Genomic DNA, 23,459 nt, shown 5'->3' on the forward strand with positions numbered 1-23,459 from the left:
AGAAAGTAACATCTTTCCTGCTCCCACAGATGTGACGCTGTTCATGCAGATGATGCACATGAAATGCTGATGAAAGAGCCATTAATTTCGTGTGGATACTTCAGGGTGGATTTCTGACCAATGCTGCATATTTTGAACACCGCTGGATAAAAGAAGGCAAAGCAAAGCAAAGCATTTGCCCCTGCATTCCATTCGTTTAAAATCTCTAAATATAAACCGTCTGTTAACTCCCTCTTGCTACATCTTGAGATTTTGTGAGTTTCTGGTGGTCATTTGTAGCCTTAGGAACTACACAGCATTAACACGTCCTTGATGTCTGCTAGTTATACCTTGCCCTCAACATGGGCGGTAAAACTTGTATCCACTCTGCTGCTTGTCTTAACTTGGCTGCTTTTCTCTCCGTTTAAACCCAGCAAGACTGATTTGAATGAGGACACGAGTGTTTAACCTCCGTACCGTTTCCAGCTGTCTTTATCTATGCTAGACTTCTCCTGCTGGTTAAAAATCTCTGTTTTCCAGGCAGAAGTTCTGTTTACTTTTCTCAACTCTGCCAACTGTTTGCATTCCTTAACATTTGAAATGGAGGACTACAATGCTGCTGTTGCAGTTCTTACTTGTTCACTAAGTTAGCCGGGCTGGGTGTTCTTATACTTCTGGTCATTGCTGTGTTAAGCAGTTTATTTTTTCCTCCCGACTCTGCAACACAAACTGTTTAGCTGCACCCTTTTAGCCTCTGTATTCATAAGTCTAAAGAAGCATGAGTATATTCTTTTGCAAGAGTAGCATTAGAGAAGCAGTATGCACCAAGGCCCCAGGGACTCAAGAACTGTGCTAGAGAGAAGAAGGGGTTTTTCTTTGGCCCAGAGCACAGGTAAATAAACGCCTGACATTCACAATATGCAGCCACAGGGAGGTCCACTGCTCAGTTAGGCCTTACATAAAGAAGTCCCCTCTTTTCTGTTTCAAACTCCATCCCTGCTGATGTTCTTTGATGCCTCTAATTTCTACTATTAAACAAGGGATCGCCTATTCATCATCACTTCTCTTTTCTTCATGCACTTTGTGCTTTCTGAAACCTCTTTCACATGCCTGCATGCACAGTTGTGTGCTTTCTGTGCAACAAGAAAGTACAAACTTTCTTGGTCATTTCTTCTACTGCATCCATTCTAATACCGTCAGTCACCTTTTTACACTTCTTTGGAGTTTCTTCTGTTCCAGTACATTATTTTGGTCATTGTCGGAGATGGAGTCATCATAACTGCGCAGATGCAAATAATCTCAGGAGTTTTCTGGTGACGTACCAATGTTCCCTGTATGCCTCCTGATAACAAGAGCTTTACTTTCTTGACTGCAGGTGAGATGAAGTGTTCACAGAACTCTTGTAAGCCTAATAATCTACACTTGAGAGGTAACTTTTTTGTGTTATTTGCTTTTCTCGTCCCTCTGTCAATAAATTTATAACACATCCACCATTTTATTTTCCATTCATTCACACTTAGAAGATCCCTTCGTAATTCTTTGCAAACTAGCCTTGTCAATATTAAAACAGCAACAGCAATGACAACAACAAACTTGTATCATCTGCAAACCTGACTGCACTCCCTGGACTAGACGGACAATGCATTGGTGACCTTTCTCTGGTACAGAGACCGTATGTTCCTCACTCTTTTGTCTCTCTTTTAACCAACTGTTCATACATAAACCTTACTTGTGATATGACTTCCTGAAATGTTATTGTCAATCATCCTGAGTATTGCATTCAAGTGATGCATTGCTGCAGGAGGTACCAGTTAGTCCAGAAGCACTGAATGACCCCTTGGCTTTAAATATTGTCTACCAACTTTAGCTAATCTTTTCTTTTCACAGTGGTTTGAATACACTATTTTATAAGCATAACTACTGATTCACGACTTCACTTTTCTGCTTTTCCCTCCTTTAATCAAGATATTTTATAAGAAAACAAAACTTTATAAGCGCTACCTTTAATATATACTTACGAAGTAGTAAGAGAGTACATCCTTGTAACTGAAGCCTGTACTATGTCATATCTTGCAATGGGTTCAGACTAAGGTTGCTGAGGCAAAGAATTGTGGCATTTTCTAGTCCTGTAGTGCTTCATTTCACAGAACTTGAATGTTTCTGCCTCCTCTACCCCTCTCTCACAGTGTTATAAAAAACACTGGGGAAAAAAAAGCAAAATATTTCACATGGTTGAGGCTGGCTAGCAAAGAAGTCAGAGAAATCAGGGACTTGAAGAAGAAAGGAATCTCCTTCCACTACTTATACTGGAAGATGATTTTTAGAGTGGATGAGATCAGGTCTGCTGGTCATATGGATGGTTTCAAGGGGAATCAGATCAGTGAGGAAGAGCCTGCATGCACCACTCATAATAATCTGCACCAACGGAGGTGAACCATTATCACTGTTGCCACTGCTGAAAAGCACCACTCACCTCACTGTGCTCATATCCACTGTTTGGTCTCCATAGATGTTCAGCAAACATCTACTAATGTCAATGGGTGCATTTTTTTCCACATGGAGGAATTAAATGGCACACCTAGAAAAAAATTATCTTTAGTACTTTTGCTCTTTTTCCATGTTCACTTCAGCTGAAGAAATATTTTTTCCTACACACACTCACAGGACATAGTAAGTAAAAAGCTTCATGAGTATTTCCCCATTCTGTGTTGGATCCTCTGCATTGGATAATTTGTTTCTTCGTTAGATGACAATTCTGAATTTCTCTCTTGTAACTCGCCTGAAGTAAATCTGAAAACTAGCTATTTTATCATGAAATACATTTTGAATTCACTGTTTTTGAATTATAAACCAATTAAAATCCTTTTTTTTTTTACAGTGCTCTGATTAGTCTTTCGGAAGTAACTGCAAAAAACATTTTATTCTGTTAATTGAATGACTATTTATTGCCATACAATCTTTAAAAGAGCACTAAAAACTCTTGAATGCTGGAAACTCATGGACCTTACTTTAGTCAAAGTCTTTTAAGTGATCTGTCATGATTTCCTCAACTATTAAATAAAGCATTAAATATTTAATAAAATATTTTTGACATCGCTGAATCACATGGTAATGAATCCTTTGTTTCAAACTATGCTGTCCATCCAGCTAATCCTTCTCCTTTGCTGTGGAAAATCAGTGCCACACTTCACGGATTCAGGTTTTTTTGAAGTAAATCCATTATAGAATATCTTACGAATAGCAGAATAAAATTCCTAGGTATATTTTATGCAATATTTACAGGAAGATATATTCAGGGAAGAAATATATTTATTAATCTGTATTATTCTGATTTTACTTTTGCAGTTTTTTTGTTTGTATTAACTTAGTTTTACCTTTGAGTATATGAGTAGCATTACTAAATTACTAAAATGTGTGTGAGGTTAAATAGAACTTATGTACTTTAAGTATTTTTCCTCTTTTTTAACTTACGTTCAAATGTAGCATATGATGGTATCGATGTTACTATATTTTGTGCCGTTTTGTAAATTATGAAAACAAAAATATGTAGCTGGTTCATGTCTAACAAGAAAAATGCACAAATGGCTTGCATCATTTATAAGTACAGTTTTACTGTATTTCAACATTTGAACAGACAGTTATTTACATAAATGCACATTTTAAATCTGCTTACCTAGTTTACTCTAATGCTCCAAAATTCCAAGATAAACTGCCGTATCAGTGCAGTATATATAGATGTAAAACATGAAATATTTGCAGCACTTTTTAAATATGAAAATACTATTGCTTGTCTGTTGGGGAAGAGAGTTCGAGATTCTATTTTTTTGTATTTTTTTTAAAGAAACAAAATACAAACTTTTTGCTATGTTACATTTGTTATTATCATCTTACTGGTGCTGTAAGTTCCTAATGTATTTCTCAGTTTAATCTGAGTTTATTCTTGCAAATTGGCCATTTCAAACAGCAAGGTGAGTCATGGCATGGAGCTCAGGTCAATAATCTGGATTTGAACGTAGACAGCTCAAGACAGAGACAGTTTCACCAGCCAGGCTTATTATCTCAGTTAGTTTGTACAGGTAACATTAGAGAGATGGAAAATGCGGAAGAGAAGAGGCAGAGATTGTTTGTAGAGCGTGGAAGGTAAAGAAGATAGTGATTTGGGAAGAGAAGGAATGATGGATGTGAGTTGGGAGTGTAAGCACTTACAAACTATCTAATTTTATTGTTTTCAAGAATTTTTCTAAGTGACGGAGGAAAAAATAGTTATTTACATGATTTTTGGTGCACAATGTTCTAGATATCCCAGTAAATATTGAAATCACACACACACACACACACACACACACACACACACACACACACACAAAAAAAAAAAAGAGGAGGGAATAAAATACACAGCACAAAACATCAAATGTAAGGAAAATATACATATAGATAAAGTGTATACTATAATGTTTGAAGTAACTCAAAGCTATGCTCATTCTCTTTCTCACTGGTTGCCCAACAAAAGGCAGCATAAAAGACAGTATTTCTTCACCCTTTCTGTCAACTGCCAGGTTGAAAGTAAGAAGCTTCATCTCTGCTATCATCGACAGGTAATAGATTTCAAATATTTTCCCATTCTGTATTATAATGAAACCATGATTTCTGATATTATAGGAAAGAAAAGACCATCTGCTGCTCAAAGTAACAGCAACAGCATACTTGCCTGGATATTGAGAATGTTTTAAATTTGTGCTCTGTCTTGTTCATCTTGTCTTATACTTAAGTCTAAGTCTCTCACCACAGGCAAGTGTTCTGGTCACAGAGAGTCTGGGCTCTTGTAATCTCTCTCTTCTTTTTGCCTGGAATCACTGTATTTAACTGTTCCTTGCTGAGTAGGACAGCAAAGAAGAGGGTCATTTTGTAGCTCAGTGACTGTAGCACCTCAGCTTTTTCTTCAGCTATAGTTTTAAGGAGAAGTACAACACTGAGAAATCTTCTCCGTTGAAATCAGCATGTAAATCCCCAGGAAATACTTTGTTTTTATTTTTCTTAGTGTAGCGTATTTCATGGAAGGAAGTGGAATAAAGATAATCGTGTAAGTTGGAAACCCAAATGCACTTTGCATGGCATAGGAAAGATACAGAAATTTTCTCATACATATATCTTGTTCTGATCCTAATATTATGTCTTGTTTATGCTTAGTTGTAAGTTTTCTTACAAATATGAGCATTTAAATGAATTAATGCTCTCAAAATAAAGGTCTTGTAGAAGCTATCTGCTGCAGACTCAGAGTGAGAGCTCCAAAATAGAAAGCAGAGGATCAGCATGTGATTCTTCATTCTACATTCCCAACAAGGCTTCCCTCAGTAGCAAACAGCAGCTGTAGTTAAAAATAGAAACTGATAAGCAACTAGGATCTCTAATTAAACCCAGAAGTCACTCTCCATAACAGCAAGAAGTTCAAAGAAACAATGAAGTCTCTCCAATTCCTTAGTGCTGAAGCGTTCGTGTCAGATGCAGAGTTTGCAAGGAAGAATCTTGGCAGTGTTGCCCATAATCTTTTTCCTCTTCTTTTTAAAGCCAGCTATTTACTGGAGCAAAGGGAAGTGATTCATGACTTGGTAGAGATCTGGCCACTTGCTGACTTTAATATAGGAAAACTTTTGGGAACTACTGTGGACTACCAGGAAGATCTGAGCCATAGAAGATGTTCAGTGTGCTTGGAGAGCTGTCTGACAGGGCTGAGAGACTATGTGCTGAATCATCCTTCTCCCTGTGTGAAAAGGTTGAAAGTGGTGGACCTGACAGGTATAAAAGACGTTGAAGTTCAGCTTTGTGAATGTAAGAAGACAATGGGGAGGTGGGCCAGGACAAAGCTGCTCTCAAAGCTTTGTCTAGAAGTGCTGGTCCACCTGCAACAAACTCAGTGCAAGCCATGCACCTTTGAAATCAGTATTGATGTGCTAATAGACTTGTTTGTTACAGAACGCAACTATGAGCTGGTAGTGCAGGCCCTGCTGCAGAAGCGTTATTGTCCACTGAAGATCTGTTGTGTGGCATTTAGAGCTGACAACCTGGCTTTGCAGAAATTCTTCTATATCATAAAGCTCACTGATCCCTCGTCGTTGCGCAAACTGGAAGTAGTTCACAATGTTCGCTTGGAAATGGAACACTTGGAAATACTCTTCAACAGTATTCACTTCCCTCTATTGATGTCCTTGACCTTGCCAGCTCGAACATTCAATGTGCGGAGGCTCACAGCTGCAGATGAACTGGTGCTTACTACCATTGGAGAAAAAATGGGTGAAATGACACAACTGACTGAGCTCAGTCTGGCATTTTCTATACTCACAGGAAGAATACGGAAACTGCTCAGGTAACCTGTTCATCTTACTGTCAATCAAAATGTAAAGAACAGCGATTAGTGCCATCAGTAATTTGAGAACATTATAGAATAAGTGAAGTGAGAATATCTCATCTCAGATAGAGTGTATGGGAAGCAGAAAACTAGGAAAGAGTATTTGTTGGGGAGAAGTCAATATATTGTAAAATATAATTAGAAGAACTGCTTGTTCCTATTAGTCTTCCAGGGCCCATCTGATTAGTATGATTTGAATATGCTTTTGGCTACCAACAAAAGATAGAGATACACCTAGGTTTGTCACAGTCTTGAGCTTATGCCTCAATAAGCTTGGGCTGGCCTTTGATACAAGGTCTAAGTCATACTCAAAGTGTTTTTTCAGGATTTCTAGTGACTTTTTTCCTCTAAAAATTGGACAGTAAATACAGATTTCACAGATAATTTATTTTTAGATAGCTAGAGGGATATTAAACTGATTTCAGACATTGATTTCAATTGTTCACTGTGTTTTCCAGTCTCAGAGTAGGAGACATCAGATGCCTTTCTCTACTGCAAATTAAGCTTACCTATGAATATTCATAACTATTTCCATAAAAGAATGGCAGTTCTTAAAAATATAACAAGCTATCAGTGATCTGTGTTCATATTTGAACTGAAAATCAAGTTGACTATATGCTTTTCAGAGCACTGAAAAAAAAAGATAGACAAAAGTTTTGAAACAGATCATCTGGGTCTAAAATTCTTCCTGTACAAAGAAGGCACTTCATTTAAATGTTGTTAAGAGATCAAACAGTGGATATTAGCACAGGAAGGCGGTGGTATGTTTCAGCAGTGACAACAGCAATGTGAAAAACAACCCATTTTCCAGACATCCATGCAGATTTTTATGGTCACAGCATTCAGGCTGTTGCTCATTATTGGTGAAAATGCATAGACAGTGGTGGTAACTATGTTGAAAAAATAATTTTTTGTAGCTGAGAATTTGCTCCATCAAATAGCATCATTGTGCTGTTGTTGTTTCTATGTATTTCCATAATAAATAGGATGCATTACTTTTGGAGCGACATGCATAAATTATGAGTTTCTAATCATGTGGTTATGTGGAAGAATTCTAGTTGGGGTTCTCTACATCTGAAAGGGATCTTCTTTGATTTTCATAGGTTAAGATTATTTTATATTCAACTAAAACATTTGCACGTAATCTCAGGTACACTTTTTCCAATCACATTCTTCATCAGAATTTCTGTTTGAAAGTTCAGAACAAAACAGCATGTAAAACTTTTGGGCATTTAAAAACATAAAGTAAAAACAAAACTAGAAATAAATACCAATATGTAAGAATACTGATTGGCTTTCCTCTTGGAATGAACCCTTCCTTAACAGACATGATTGATAACAGCTTCGTGAAAGAAGTCACCGATGTTTTTATTGTAGTAATGATCTGTTATTAACTGAGCAAGTAATGGAACCTGACAACATACGAATGTTTACAAAATATACACATAGATTCTTACAAAATTAATTCCCTTTAAACCAAAACATTTGAAGTTATGAAAGGCTTGGGGAGCAAAATATATTTGTCATTGTTGGCATATGCTTCATTTCTAAAAGGAGATTAAAAAAAATAATTGTGGCTGATGACTGCACTCATAATACGGACAGAAGTGTGAAATTTTGTGAAAATATTTTTTCAGTGTTTCATGGCATAAAACACTTTCTTTTTAATTCTACAGCCCACTAAAAACTCCGCTGAAGATGCTGGATGTTTCTAACTGCTCATTGAACCATAGTGATATGGTCTATTTAGCCAATAGCATCCATTCTTATCACTTGGAAGCACTGGACCTGAGTGGGCACAATATTCCTGAACTTTATCCATCAACATTCTTTAAGCTTCTTAGCCATTCCTCTCCAGTGCTTAGGAGTCTTATCTTGGAGGACTGTAACATCCAGGACACTCATGTCAACATGTTGATTGTAGCATTAAGCCCTTGTCAGAAACTGCAGGAGTTTAAGTTTCTTGGAAATCCATTGTCATCCCAAGCACTTAAACAGCTTTTCACATTTCTCTGTGAGTTGCCAGTGCTGAAAAATGTGGAGTTTCCAGTTCCAAAGGACTGCTACCCTACTGACATCACCTACCCAATTGATGATGCCAGTCTCTGCAGATTTGATCATCAAAAATATGACAGTATAGCAGAGGAGCTTAACTTCATTTTACTCCAAGCAAATCGGGAGGATGTGAAAACTTCAACTCCGCTCTTTGGCAGTTATGATGCAGCTGTTCAGGAGACAAATGATGAACTGGGAGCTTATTTGATCAAGTCCTTCAAAGAGACTTTAGAAAAGTTAACTACTTCTCTTAGCAAAATGAGTTAAATGTGTAACATATTTGTGATAAGTTGGCCTGCCAAATCAGAAGCTAGTTTATTCTCTTCTGGAACAGTGTCCTTCATTGATCAGTCTTGAGTTTTCTTTAGTTTCTGGGCTGCATTTACTGTTGTTTTAATAGCTTATGATCATCAGAGGTTTTTTGACTATTCTACTGCATACCATTTATGTAAATACAGCTTGTTCTCAAAAGAGGGGAAAACCCCCAGTAGATTATTTTACACAAAAAGCATTTTGCTTCTTAGTAAAATGAGGTGTCTGAAATTGGCTACTTTCTTCTACAGTTTTCTCCAGACTTGGGAATGAGGCTTGCAACTAAACAGGAAAGACGGGAAAGTCTCTTCCCAAGTCCAGCAGGATCCCTCAGTGACTGCATATATTCTTGTGCTGGCGGCCCAGGCCTGGATGCAGTACTCCAGATGGGGCCTCACAGGAGCTGAGAAGAGGGGCACAATCACCTCCCTCTCCCTGCTGGCCACCCCTTCTTTAATGCAGCCCAGAACACAGTTGGCCTTCTGGGATGCAAGCACACTCTACTTGCTCATGTCCAGCTTCTTGTCCACCAGGACCCCCAAGTCCTTCTCTGCAGGGCTGCTCAAATGATTGGCTGACAGCAGAGGATTCCCCTTCACCTCCCTCCAGCAATACAAAGTAAATCTCTGGCAAAATGTATTTTACAAAGAAGTTCTGGCACAGTTCTGCACAGTTGTGCTTGTGATATCAATGGGAAAGTAGCTCAAGATGCTCCCTTTGCGGAATTTGTGGTTTTGGCCATGAGAATATACCTGGCTGCTCTCAGCTCTTTTTCAAGATAGTCTAGGACAATGGTAGTAATGCAAAAATGAGTAGTGTGGAAAAAAATGAATCAAAAGCCAATTTAGAACCGTGGAAAAGGGGTAGGGAAGGCTGCTGAATAAATACATAACTTACATTCTTTTTTGTAATATATTTGATCCATTAAATGTATGATGGTAAGACTGAAAGTGAATGGACATGATCCATTTGTGTTTACAGAGTGCTAAAAAAAGCTAAAAGAAATCAAAGTTGCCAAGCCAAACTTTCAGGACATAGAAAAAAGAAAACAAAATTGGGTTACATATGGGCTAGTTTATATTTGCACAGTGCTCCAAATGAGCCCTTTTTCTTGCCTCCCTTTGACCTTTTGTATGAGGACTAACAGCTGAACTAGGCAACTGACTACTCTTAGCATTTCCCTCCCTCTGATTTTGCTGTTCTTTCTATCCAAGTCTTGACGCATGTTTTCTCAGCCAGACATAGTTGATTTGAATTTTGTTAGGCCACAGATCTGCATCTTTGGTGTGCGAAGTGGCGTATTTTGTTGCTCCATTATTCCATTTAGAATAGATGTAAAGCTATGGGTAGTAATTCTTCCACAACGGTAGCAGGCTAGCTAAAATAATGTGTCTGACTGCTTAAGAAGCATACTGTACTCCAACAACCTGTCACTGCCTATTTCAGTGCACACAAAAGAGTTTGTTCACAGATTACTTCTTATTTAGGAGTATTTATATGCCTTATGAGTACTGCAGCTTTCTCTCTACTTTCTCCTTGCCAAAAACCAGTCCTGACCCACACTTTTATTTACTTATTTATCACAAACTTCTCCCCATTTTCCATTTTCAATAATATGCACACTATGCTGTCAGTTTATGTCTGTCTGGGCCAGAAGGATGTGGAGACACTGTTTTTAGTTTTAGTGCCCGTTGTCACAGTGAGGATCAGGAGTTGTTAAGTCTTTTTCAAATATTCCCTTTTAGAATGAACAGTGGAGGACACAGCATTAAAGAAATAGTGCACTTGCCTCACTGCATGCAGGGTGGTTATGAATGACTGACGTGGTTGGAGGACATGGATCCACATGTCCAGTACTTTTGCATCCTGTTTTTGTGAAGCCATTTGCATCACATAGATATTTTCAAGGCTTTGTGAGCTTCTACATGGGCTGTTCCAAAAGTAATGTCTCCTATTTTATTATACTGGTCCATGACATCAGAGTGGATGTTCACAGTATGGCAGAAGAGGTTCAACCTTCCCACAGATATTCCATTATATTTTATTGCAATGCAACAGATGGCAACAGAGGAACAGTTTGACAAAGTTGTGACTGACACAGAAGTGTATATGAAGATAAGAATTGGAACTTAATTCCTCCATGTGGAAAAAATTGCAGTTATTTACACTCATTCATTGACACTTGCTGAATGTTTATGGAGACCAAACAGTGGATGTTAGTACAATAAGGCAGTGGGTGATGTGTTTCAGCAGAGGCACCAAGGACATGAAAGACAAGCCATGCTCCAGATGGCAATGCACAGCTGTCACACCATGAAATGAAGTGCACCTCAGTCAACTAGTCCATGCAAATAGATGGATTATGACCAGGAATCTGCATGTGGAACTGAATATTGGCTTCAATGCATTAGAAACGATGGTGGCAACATTGGAATATTGCAAAGTTTGCACCAGGTTGTCCCATGAGCACACACATGGGGAAAGAAAGAACAACATATACAAATTTGTCAGGACCTATTGAACCAGTTACAGACTGAAGGCGACAGTTTCCTAGAATGCATCATTACTGGTGACAAGATGTGGTGTCACTACTACGAGCTGGAGTCAAAATGGTAGTCCATGGGGAGTCATGGAGAGTCCCCTGCTTTCAAGAGGATCTTCCCTCAGTTTGCATAAATACCTGGGATTGCCCCATCCTAAGTGCAGCACCCTGCACTTTGCCTTATTGAACCTCATTAGGTTTTCATGGGCCCACTTCTCCAGCCTGTCCAGGTTCCTCTTCCCATGCTGTTAATGATAGGTTTATGCTGTAAGCAATTCTCATGTTTAGATTTATCATTGAGCATGAAGTTCAATAAAGATAAAGGATCAACTCCTTTTGCTGCTTTTGCAAAAGATAAAATTCTCATGTTTGCAAATTCTGGGCTGTCTTAGGCAGTAAAATAATGCAATACAGGACAAAAATGTGTACAGTTTCACAATACTGTGATACTAATGCTCCAGAAGCATTTATGCTAAATGAAGTAAGATTTCTAAGGTTGCAGTCGCTCAAATGCTTGTTCCAAAGCTTGTAAATACTAAACACTATGAAAGGATATACAGGTAAATTTATCTTTATAAAAGCGGTGGAAGTTGTTACAAAGAAACCTTCCCCTTTGAGCAGAATTTTGTTTTCAGTAGCCCTTCATGGCTAAACAGCCACACCCCATGAGGAATAGTTTCCATTATAAGGGAGATGGTTAGCAATTCTTTGGTAGCAAATAAATTTTCCCTTAAGAATAAATATAATGCTGGGGCAGGGACAGAGTACAGCTACTGTAAGAAACACAAGCAGTCTATGTGTGTTGTGATTTCAAGTGTGACAGGACAAGGGGATCTCTTTCTCCCCTTCTGGGGAAAAGGAAAGAAAAACAATACAATCAAGACAAGGAGAGATAACAAATTTACTACAAATGGTAGAAGAATATAAGATAATAATAAGAAAGATAGTTACCATTAATAACTCAAATGGGAGAGAGAGGAAGGCTACAACTGTGCTGCTTACTGCGCTGCCGAAATCTGAAGTGCCTCACCCCATCACCAGCATAAGAGATCATGTGGAGGCTAATTGGAAATATACTACATCTCAGTGTGTCTTCCTCTTGGAGAGTCAGAACCTACATGGGACTGCTAAAAAATCAAGAAGCACAGCTCCACAATGCACTATGCTTCTGCATGCAACAGCCTGTCACAAGATGTCATGATATGGAATACTGACATAACCAGGACAATGTGTGTAGGAAAACCTTGTATGGCATTGAGGATTTTGAAGCAGAAAGGGAAAACTGAAGAAACGCTGGATTTTAGGAACGAACAACAGCTCTGAAAGATTTTCACTGCTTCAATGAAGCTGAAGCAATTTTTTCTTCTGAGCATCCTTGCTGCCTCGTTCTGAAAGGTTATGTTGCCACCATCACCATCTTCCTTACAGGAATCAAGGTTAGATAAAAGGGAAGGTTGGAAAAGAAGGTAAAGGTGGCAATTAGCAGAGTAAGTTATTAAATGATTGGTGACAGACTCTGAGTAATGGACTGACACATAGCAGCCTATGGTGCCGTATCACCCATTCGAAGTATTACTGTCTTCTGTAATTCCAAAGATTTATTTGGGCTTTTTTTTAATTTACCTGCCTTAACAGTTTCAGCTGTGCATATTTCTCTTTAGTGCAACCACTTTCAGAAATGTTGTGCTGCATGAGAAAAGCTGTTCATATTCTGATTCGGAAGAGCTTGGGAGCTCAGACAAATCCCTTCCTGAAAGTCTTCCTTTGCTATTACATATTATCAGCCCTGGTGAAGAACATCTCTGGAGGTAGCATAACTGTGCAAGACTGAACAACAAAGGACTGAAAACAGGAGGGTACTACTGCAATGAAGATAATGCTCTCTTTAGATGAGATAATAAAATCATACAAGCCAACATAAATGCTAGAAAGCTATGATTTTTTTTTTTAATTGAAGCTACTGACTAAACAGAATAGTTCATATGCCAAAGCTTGCTCAACAGCCCATACCTTGTTTGCTTGAGAACTGTGACTTCTGCCTCTACAAAGCAGAGATCCACAAGTTTACCATCTGACTACCCTTCAGACTGTGAGGGAAACTATGAAGGGTATGAAGGGTGAGGATTCTATAAAATAGAGGACCCACCTGGGCTGAGATTTTTGAAGAGGTGACAGACTGCTCTTTTGTGGAATCAGCTTTCCTCAGTCTCACATGGTCTACAGTGGTATGAGATAATCTGAATATGTTGTGGATAGTGTGGGGAAGGAAATGTGGTTCTGTTATAGGAATTCAAAGAGGAGAAGTAACAGGTCTGACACGTGGAAGAAGTTCTCCAAAAGCGTGGGCTGTTAGTTAACTCCAAGCAGACAGCTAAGCAAGACACAGCTGCTCACTCATCCTCTCCCCCCATGGGATGGAAGAGAAAACTGGGAAGGTAAAAGTGTGAGAACTTGTGGACTGAGATAAGGACAGTTTAATTAGGAAAAGCAAAATCTACATATACAAGCAAAGTCAAGTAAAGATTCACTATTTCCAATCGGCAGGCTGATGATAAGCCATTTTTAGAAAGTAGGGCTTCACCATGCATAATAGCAAATCCGTAATTCTGAATACATTCCCCACTCTGTCTTTCACCAGCTCTTAGGCCAAGCATGACATCATGTGGTATCAAATACCTCTGTGGTCACCTGGAATCAGATGTCCTGGCTGTGTCCCCTCCCATCTTCTTGTGCATCCCCAGCCTACTTCTGCTGGATCATGAGAAACAGAGGCTTTGATGCTCTGTAAGCAATGTTCAGCAATGACTAAAGCACCTGGATAGGAATAATAGAGCCAGTTTTGAAAATTTTTTATGCAAATTAAATACGAACTGAGTAAGCGTCATGAGAGAATGGTCAGTCACTGGAACAGGGCCCCTCTCAGGACAGTGGTCATGAAACCAAGCTTGCTGGAGTTCAGGAAACATTTGGACAATGCTCTCAGAAAGATGGCTTGAATTTATGACGGTCCTTTGTGGAGCCAGGAGTTGGACTTGATGATCCCTGTGGGTCTCTTCCAACTCAAAATATTCTATGATATAGTTACTTTTGTCCATCAGTGTGTTATCAACACTGTTTTGGTCAAAAATCCAAAACATAACACCATGCAAACCACTGTAAAGAAAATTAACTCTATCCCAGTCAAATCAGTATGCATGGAAAAACCAACTGAGCATTTGCAGAAGGAAGAAAATGGAGGAAAATTAGGAGGGAGAATGTAGTAAAAGAGTGATAACAGGAATAAGGTTAAGAACTGACAAAAAGTGTTGGATTAGGAAGTGCAAGTCAAAGAGGATAAATGGCTTCTGGTCTCATAAAAAAAAGACATCTGGAAGCCTCTCATCATCTCTCCTACTCAAGCAGAGCCAGCTTTCAAGTTAGATCAGGTTCCTTAGCCTAGATTCTATGCTAGCTTTAAATGTGTATATTCAGGACTGAATATCACATTAATGCATTTCTATTTTCCTAAACCTGAAGCAGTCTGTAAATTGAACACGATCACTAGGTTTGCTTGTCAGCTTCATTGCTGTGTTAAGAGAATGCTGAGAACTGAAGAACAGTCAATTCTATTCTGCATTTGGCCGGTTTCTGGAGGAGCAGTTCATGTATTACACAGTCTCCTGTGACAAGTTATACCTAACTTAGAAGCAGCTTGCTTCTGCTTTCCTCTTAACAAAGGAGAGTTCAAACCTCCTAATTGCTGACGCTTTTTTATTCTCCATTTCTTAACTGCAAGGTGATAACTCTGTTTCACTGTACAAAAGTTCTCACCCAGTTTGCTATCTGCTGTCAGTTTATCATACCTCCATTCCTTTCCTCATGGCAACCAGACACCAGGCATGACTTCCAAAGGGTGGTCATTTTGATTCAATAACATCTTTTAATGTAGTATTTCAGCATGGCATTTCATATATGCAGATCTCTCAGAAAGTAATGCCTCCTATATATTTACATGGAAACTGCAGTAGATACAAAGAGCACAATAACAGCATTTAGTAGAGAAAATTCTCTGCTACAAAAAAATGTTTTTCAACATAGCCATCACCATTATTCATTTTGCATCTATGAGCTGATTGAGACACTCTTCATTTCATGGTGCAGCAGCTGTGCATGGCCATCTGCATTGTGGCTTGTCTTTCACATCACTGTCACCACTGCTGAAATGCACCATCCACTGCCTCTCTGTGCTAACATCCAGGAAGGGGCTCCTTGTGCCCCCTCAGCCTTCCTTTCTGGCCCAACAGTACAAGGAGTTGAAATGCTGTTGGCTCTGTGCAACACTGCTCAGAAGCAACTAAAACACTGGTGCATTATCCACATTTTTTCTCCCAAGGCCAAAACATATAATGATATCAGACTTTCTACAGGGCTCATTAATTTTGGAGAAGTAAGAAAATACTCCTTCTAAAAGATGTGTCGAGTGAGAAATCAGCACTTTAGCATCCTCATTCTACTCAAACTACCTGGCAACCTGACAGATACAAGCATTAGTTTTTATTGAAGAGATTTTCAGGAAAAATCTATAGAAAAGAGATTATTGTTAGAACACTTTCCTCTTATGGTTCTGTAAGGTCAAAGCTTCTTAAAAATCTTTGTGATTTTTTTTTTTAAAGGTGTGATTAAACTATATATGAGAAACAATTATACCCAACCACACCTCTCTTCAACAGAAATTCATCCAAATAGTCATTTACCTAAAATATTCTCACAGCTGAATTTTTTTTAATAACATTTTTTGACACTAATGGAGATAGAATTGTGATACAACAGCACAGTTTTGGGTTTTTTTAGCTATGTCACAGAGAAGCTAGAACAAACTGTTCTGCAAGGAAAGGCAAGACAGGAGCTGAGTGATCACAACATAAGCAGTAACCTTACTGCATCTGATCTGGACAATCAGAGTAGGGTCCATTGACAGCCCTGGAAGTTCAACCAGAAGACAAACTACCATTCATGTAGGTCCAAAGCCAGCTCAGGTGGTAGTAGTACCAGAGACGGGCAGTCACACTTGTAGCATGTGTCATAGACTGAAATGCCAGGTCTGATCTTCAGTAGAGTTCCTGGCACAACAAGTAGAGAGAATGTGTGGAGGTTCCTAATGAGGCTTCTTAGAATGATTAGCATCTATTGGTATGCTTAATATCCTAATAGTCTGCTACCTTTTTTTTTTTCTTTTTTTCATCAAACTGAAGGGAAACTAATTTAAGAAAAGGACAACTCAGAAGTTAAAGAACTTGGCAGTATTGTCTTCACATCCATATCAGTAGTGTCAGAAGCCGCTTCTTAGCTGTGATTCGGGATTCAATGTTATGGAGGAAATGAAGAGCTGACCTTGACTGCCCTTTTTTGCCTAGATGTTCTCATGTTGTGACTAGAAATAATTTATCTGAGAGATAAATGCATAATGCTGTTTTTCAAAAAACTTCCGGTAAGGCACATTTGTATAAATTTATTAGTACATGTAAACATTGTCCATACTATTACATTTATTACTACTGTTTCATCTCCCTTATTTTCTTGTGTAACTACTCATTTTGACTTCATAAATATGAGCCATTGTCACTATAAAAAATGATAAAATAAAAGCACAGATCACAGTTTTTGCTTTAATCACCTCAGTATTGTATGCAATTTTACGTAGTGTTACAGTTATCTTGTAATTTCTTCACATATTCAGCTTTATTTCACACCATTCTGGGTGTTTGTTGTCACATAAAAGGAATGAGAAAATTGAGGTCAAATTAACAAGACGATAATGAATCCCTGAGAAAATGTTACTGAGGAGTTGCCAAGAATGAGGCAAATGAACATCTGCACTGGATTATAATGCTTCAGGAAATCTAAAACAAGTCTATGCTAAAAGAACACTCTGTTAATCTTACTTGGTTTCTTTCCATTTCTTCTTTGTTTATACTTTCTTGGATCCAAGGAAACACCAGTTTCTCTATTAGTACCGTGACTGTCCAGATGTGCAAACAAGCACTTGTAAAATGCCATTTTTGTATATGCTAAAATCAGGACTAGTAGCAACAATAAAAAATAATGCAAAACTTCAGGGTTTTTTTTTTTTTTTTTTTTTTGAGAAGTCACCTCTGTAGATGCAAGCCGTAACTGTGCTCTGTCATAACAGCTAATATAGTCTGGAAACAATTCATTTAGTGCCCTTTCTCTTGCTGTTTGTAGCACTTCAAAGGAGAAGAGAAAATTACTGAGTAACAGAGCAGAAGTTCTGTGATCAGCATGCATCTTGATCTGTGGAAGAACTTTATACATTTGCACAGAGCCTGTGTTGATTGCAAATTAGTCACATGACACTACATGCACTAAGTTTTACATTAAAAAAATTAATTATTTTCTGCTTTTTGCAACTTCACCTGTGGTCCAAAAGTCACATGAAGATTTTATTTTTGCTGGTGTATTTTCAGCTATCAAAACTATCATGCAGTAAATCCTTGATCCCACTTATTCTGAGTTGGGACACTTCTCATTCTGCTTTCATTGCCATTAGAGATGTAACTTGTTAACACATACTGCTTGCTTCTTTCGATATAACCACAAAAAAATAGAAGCTGGATAGGATAAAAGTCAGTAAAACTAGCATTTTGTTACTCGAATTAGCAAATTCAACTGTTAAGTAAGTGTCCTGTTTTGTTTTTTGCTTCTCTTGAAGAAGCAGAATATTCTGGACACTCTGAGTTAAAAACGGAGAGAATGGGAGAAGCTACAAATAACTGCCATATTTTATGTCTGAAAAGTAAAAATCTAAGTTCTGCTTTTCCTCCTTTTTCTTGAAATTAACATTTAGAAATTTAGCTTGAGCTTACTTGGCTAGACAAGCATTTGAAAAACCTAGCTTTTCTGGACATGTTACAAGTAAGAAATTAATGTCCAAAGTCTTAAGGAGTGATTGTCAGTATCAATATATTAGCTTTAATCACCTCAATTATAGCAGAGTAGCAGAGTGGGTATCACAGGACACTACACTGGTAAATGCAATTCTGTATCTTAGATTTGTTTCAGCTTTTCCGTTCGTTCATTTCTGTCACACACTTCAAGTTTCTACCTGTGCTTATTAATTTAAAACTGATGAGAATAAGACACAGAAAATGAATGGTAATTGATATTTTATTTTCATCTGAGAGCTGACTAAGTTTCTACCAGACTTTGGGGATGTGCTGTACTCTTGCCAAGGAGAACTGCTTGTTGAAGTCCTCAGGCCCCCCTTAAGAAATATGAAGCTTTGACTAACTAGCTGCTACTATTTCCCATCCAGGTTGTCTGCCATAGCGTTTGTTGTATGAAAAGCTTAACAAACTTGGACAAAGGCATCATGATGTGAAGGCAGAAATGATATCTTCTTTTAGGCAGTCAAACCAGGTAAAGTTGGTGGGAAGTTGTGGGACATCAATGACAAGTCTACTTTTTCTGGAAATACTAATTCATTTAACAGCAGGTCAGCTCTGGTCTTTGTCTTGATCTTTGTCTTGTCTTGATCTTTGTCTGGTCTTTGTCTTGATCTGTGTGAATTCTTCTAGAAGTGTTGAACCATCCTTATTAGTGTGTCAGAAAATATGTGTTTGCTTGGGTTGTGAAGGAAGCGAAGAATATAGTGGGTTTCCTTCTAGTTTTGAATAGTTTTCTGTCAAGCATTGTTGGGTGGGTATGTTTGTGTGCTGAACAATTCTTCCTAAAATAAAAAAGAATAGAAAGTCACACAACACGTGAAATTTCTAATTGCTCAAAGCTAATTTTGCCTGCATCTTATTTTAATGATGCATAACTAACTGTATTTAAAATTTTGGAAAAAGAGTCAAGTCATGGGAAATGCATTAATTTCTATCTCATAACTAGGTGGTAGCTATCCTTTAGCAGTAACAGCAGGGTCCTGCTGGCATTATGTATTTCATTTTTGTGGTACTTAGAAGCCTAGCTTTTCTTTTTTTCCCTGCTCCATTATTTGTAGGCTATACCTCCTGTGGGTGAGTTTTATTTTTAACATGTGCTGCCTCGCCCTGTTCTGGATGAAAATCCATTCAGTAACTGGCATTCCAGAGACCTCAGCCGGAAAGTGATCTGAAGAAAAAAGTCACAGCTGAAGTTGCAGAGACAGACAACACAGAAAACAGAATTTACTGAAGCAAAGAGAGGAAGAGCAGTTCATAAAATTGCATGAAAGCAGGCTGAAACCAGAAAGTATTTTCAAAAAATATACCTATACATTTTGAATATATTGGAACAGACATACTTGAGTAAGAGTGAAGGATATGTTTATCTGCTAAATCATGGCACCAGAATAAAGTTCATTTACTGCTCTTAGCTTTGGAGTTTTAAAAAAAATAATAATGGAAATATTTTTTTTTCTCAGTGACAGATTATGCATCACTTCTGTTTTTGGTCTTTGCAGTAGAAATTTACTCAAAATTCAGGCACTGTGTTTTACGGAATCTCTCTAACACTAAGCTTTTGCTAAACAGTAAGATAATAACTTTTGTTTTTATTCTTCGGTTTTCTATTTCTATATGACTTAACTTGTCTCAACTAAGGTGAGACCACCACACCTATCGTTCTACTCGTGCCAGATACCAAAGCCACAAAAAAATTATTTAACTTTGAAAAATGCTCTGTATTATTTTCTACTGCTCTTTCTTTTTGCTCTAATTCCTCTGCAAACAGGTATAGAATGCCTCTCCACTTTATAGCGTGCCCCAAGTTGTAACATAATGTCATCAATAAATTTATTTGTCATTTGAGTTTTGAGATGTACCTGGTAGCTGTCAGGTATGCTATGCTGACTGTGGGCCACTAACAGGCTGCAGGCCAGTAACTGGCTGCAACCAGGTTCACATCTATACATATCCTGAATGATCTACCAGGTGGAGGCTAACCCTGTTGCTTTGTTATGCATCCTGTACAGTAAAAGATTTGACTGGTTTGCCTTTTGCTTGTTCTCAATATACCTTTTGACTTCTGTTTTCAAGCTTAATTCGTGCAATTCAAGCTTTTGTTTCCATTCCTGACTGCTCAGCCATGTTATCTCCTCATCCCAATTCTATGTCGGCATCCAGGCAGAGAAATAAAACTGAAGTTCACCTGCTCTTCTACAACAGAAATGGCCTGGAAACCATTCCACCAAGTCTTTTTGATCCCCATTAAATAGTAGCTGTTCAACCACAGACAGATCTCATACTGTAGCTTTCTCCTTCCCTGTTGTCCCCAGTTGAAAGCCTTTCTTTCTGTCAGCCATCCTGCAAGAAAGATGCTTTTGCATCCTCACAAGTTAGATCCCATTTGTCCCAAAATTCTTGGTTTCTTCATATGAAAAAGGTGTACTGACTCTTTGACCTTAAACAAGATTCTGAATATAATAGCTAGATCTGAATGAGTTAGTATTTTCTCTGCTATCATGCCTCATCTAAAAATACATTTTTTATAAATGCCAGGTTTCATTCTGACTATTGCAGTGATTTAAATATATATCTGGATCGAAGTATGTTGGTTGAAATCATCAAACAACTGATGTCTGACAACCTTTGATAAATGAGGCTAGTTTTTAACCTATATTTAAGCTAAATACTTGTATTCGTTTTGTAAGTTAAAACGGGTTACTGGTTCTGTCCATGTTATCAGGATGATTTACAAAGAAAACACTACAGACAATAAAGCCAACATTTACATCACCTTCTGGCTGACTTACTAAGCAGTGCTTTATTTTTCAGAGAAACTCTATTTCATATAAAACAGTGGGACAAGAGGTTTCTCTCATTGTAGAGATGTTGTTGACACAGAATCTCACAATCACAGAATTGTAGGGGCTGGAAGGGACCTCTAGAGATCATCTAGTCCAACCCCCCTGCAAAAGCAGGCTCCTTAGACCAGGTTGCACAAGTAGGTGTCCAGGCAGGACTTGAATGTCTCCAGAGGAGGAAACTCCACAACCTCTCCGGGCAGGCTGTTCCAGTGCTCCACTGCCCTTACTGTGAAGAAGTTCTTACACAAGTTTGTGCAGAACTTCCTATACTTCAACATGCTTAACTCAAGTGTAAAAAGTAGTCAAAGAGGTCACTATAAATACAGCATCTATAAATATTTTAAAAACCGAAGTATTTCAGTCAAGTTCATTTGCATGGAGTGGGAAGAGATTTTCATGAACCGTTTTATTTTCTATACACTGTGCATTTATCAGACTCATTTCTCAAACATTCTGAAGCTGAACTGAGCATGCTTGATGAAACTGCACAACTAGTACAAAATAGCGCTAGTGTGAAAGTGCCCTGTTCAGCCAGGCCAATCTTTCTCCCTGCCAGCTTGTCTCATGGCACAGGGTAACAGCCCACTCCTGTACCTTTAAGATTTCCCTTTAAGATTTCCCTTCTTGGTCAGTACTGTATTTCTGGCAAACATCTGGGAAGTTGAAGCTCCCCATGAGAGCAAGGGTTAGCAATATTGTGACTTATCTCAGCAGCTTGTAGAATACTTCATCTGCCTCTTCATCTTGGTTGGGCAGTCTATAACAGACTCCCACAAGGATGTCAGCCTTGTTGACCTTCCCCCGTATCCTTACCTGTCAGGACTCGACTTTATCAATGCTAGCACTCCAGTTGTGAGTGGGATTCCACCAGGTTTTTTGATGGTGACATGTCCTAGCTTTTCTGCTGCACAATGGTTTCTAGCTCCTCCTGTTTGTTGCCCATGCTGTGTGCATCAGTGTAGATGCACTTCAGCTGGGCTATTGATCTCACCATAGAAAAGGAATGCATGACATTTTGTCTGAATAAGGCCTTTCAATTCAGTGCATATCCTTAATATAGCAAAGACTTATTTCCTGAATAAGCTTTAAAACTATGTGCTCTTATGCCAATGATAAATTAACGTAGCAATAGGATCAGTGTTAACATGCAAGTGAGTTTAAACTACAGGAAGAATATCTACTCATGTTCAGTTGTAGAGTTGTCTCCCATAAAGTATTGAATAATTTCAATTCTTTTGCATTTCCTGAACACTGAGCATTTTGCATTCTGATTTTGTGTCTCGTGCCCAGTATGATGAACTTCGTCAGAAAGAGTTCGGCCATTTCTGGAAAGCATAGTTTTTGCTTGAATAAATTGCCAAAGATATGGTTAACAACTCTCAAGCTTTTGCCTTTCAGAGCACAAACTTAAAATCTAATGCTGACACTTGTGTGTGCCATCAGAAGTGCTGAAATATCTCGATTCATAGTATATACTACTGCAACTATTATACTAGTTATAGTATATATAGTATATAGTATATATACTACTGCAATATAACTATTGCACAAGCACCGAGATGTGCTTTGCTAGTAAGTTTCATGGATGCATGCTTATAGCAGAAGTATGACAGGTTATGATAGTAATGATTTAGTAGGTGTATACTCATCTACCCTCCTACTGTGAGTCACTTTATTACCATATCCTTTCTAAATCTTTTTCTGGCTATGTCTCTAGTCTACTTGTCATTGCCTACCTTTTTTCCATTCCACAACTTCCTCATTTTGGACACAGTGTTTTCCCTTATAGTAATGCTGTCTAATGGAAGATTGAGTCAGAGTCTGTAGAGAGGAAATATGTATGTCTAAATATTTATACTTGCTTTCTTTGCCACCAAGTGACGGTTAACATTTCCAGACATCCTGTCCTTCAGCTTTCTAACTGGCTTACAGTGCTCTTCTTAGTTTGTCCTCATTTTTTTCCCGGTTTCTTGTCCCACACTTTCCGCAATGGATTAAATTCCTTTCTGCACGCTTTTCTTTGTGATACTCATCTGTCCTCCCCACTGATCTGATTCCCCTCACAGTCATCCACGTGACCAGCAGACCTCGTCTCCTCTCTTCTAACAATCATCTTCCAATATAAGTAGTGGAAGGAGATTTCTTTCTTCTTCAAGTTCCTGATATCTCTTTGATATCTTTGCTAGCCTCGACCACATAAAAAAAATTAACTTTTTTTTCCGAGTGTTTTTTATAATACCGTGAAAGAGGGGTAGAGGAGGTAGAAACATTCAAGTTCTGTGAAATGGAGCACTACAGGACTAGAAAATGCCACAATTCTTTGCCTCAGCAACCTTAGTCTGAACCCATTGCAAGATATGACCATGGTACAGGCTTCAGTA

The 23,459-nt window shown here is 38.3% G+C and overlaps 1 protein-coding gene across 1 annotated transcript; it reads left to right on the forward strand.

Annotated features, from left to right (window-relative positions):
- The first annotated feature begins 5,368 nt into the window (after nucleotides 1-5,368).
- LRRC14B (leucine rich repeat containing 14B) lies at nucleotides 5,369-17,385 on the forward strand. The gene is made up of 2 exons (XM_426030.5): nucleotides 5,369-6,340; nucleotides 8,059-17,385. Exons 1-2 carry the CDS (start codon nucleotides 5,436-5,438, stop codon nucleotides 8,702-8,704), a joined length of 1,551 nt encoding a protein of 516 aa, XP_426030.1. The 5' UTR covers nucleotides 5,369-5,435; the 3' UTR covers nucleotides 8,705-17,385.
- Nucleotides 17,386-23,459: the final 6,074 nt, after the last annotated feature.

This window comes from Gallus gallus, chromosome 2 (genome assembly GCF_016699485.2).
Source record: "Gallus gallus isolate bGalGal1 chromosome 2, bGalGal1.mat.broiler.GRCg7b, whole genome shotgun sequence".
Lineage (NCBI taxonomy): Eukaryota > Metazoa > Chordata > Aves > Galliformes > Phasianidae > Gallus > Gallus gallus.

Bases quoted from the DNA above. Each gene is read 5' to 3' on its own strand.
- LRRC14B (XM_426030.5), top strand. From the start codon at position 5,436: ATGAAGTCTCTCCAATTCCTTAGTGCTGAAGCGTTCGTGTCAGATGCA. The intron at 6,341-8,058 runs GTAACCTGTTCA...TTAATTCTACAG, and splicing joins AGAATACGGAAACTGCTCAG to CCCACTAAAAACTCCGCTGA.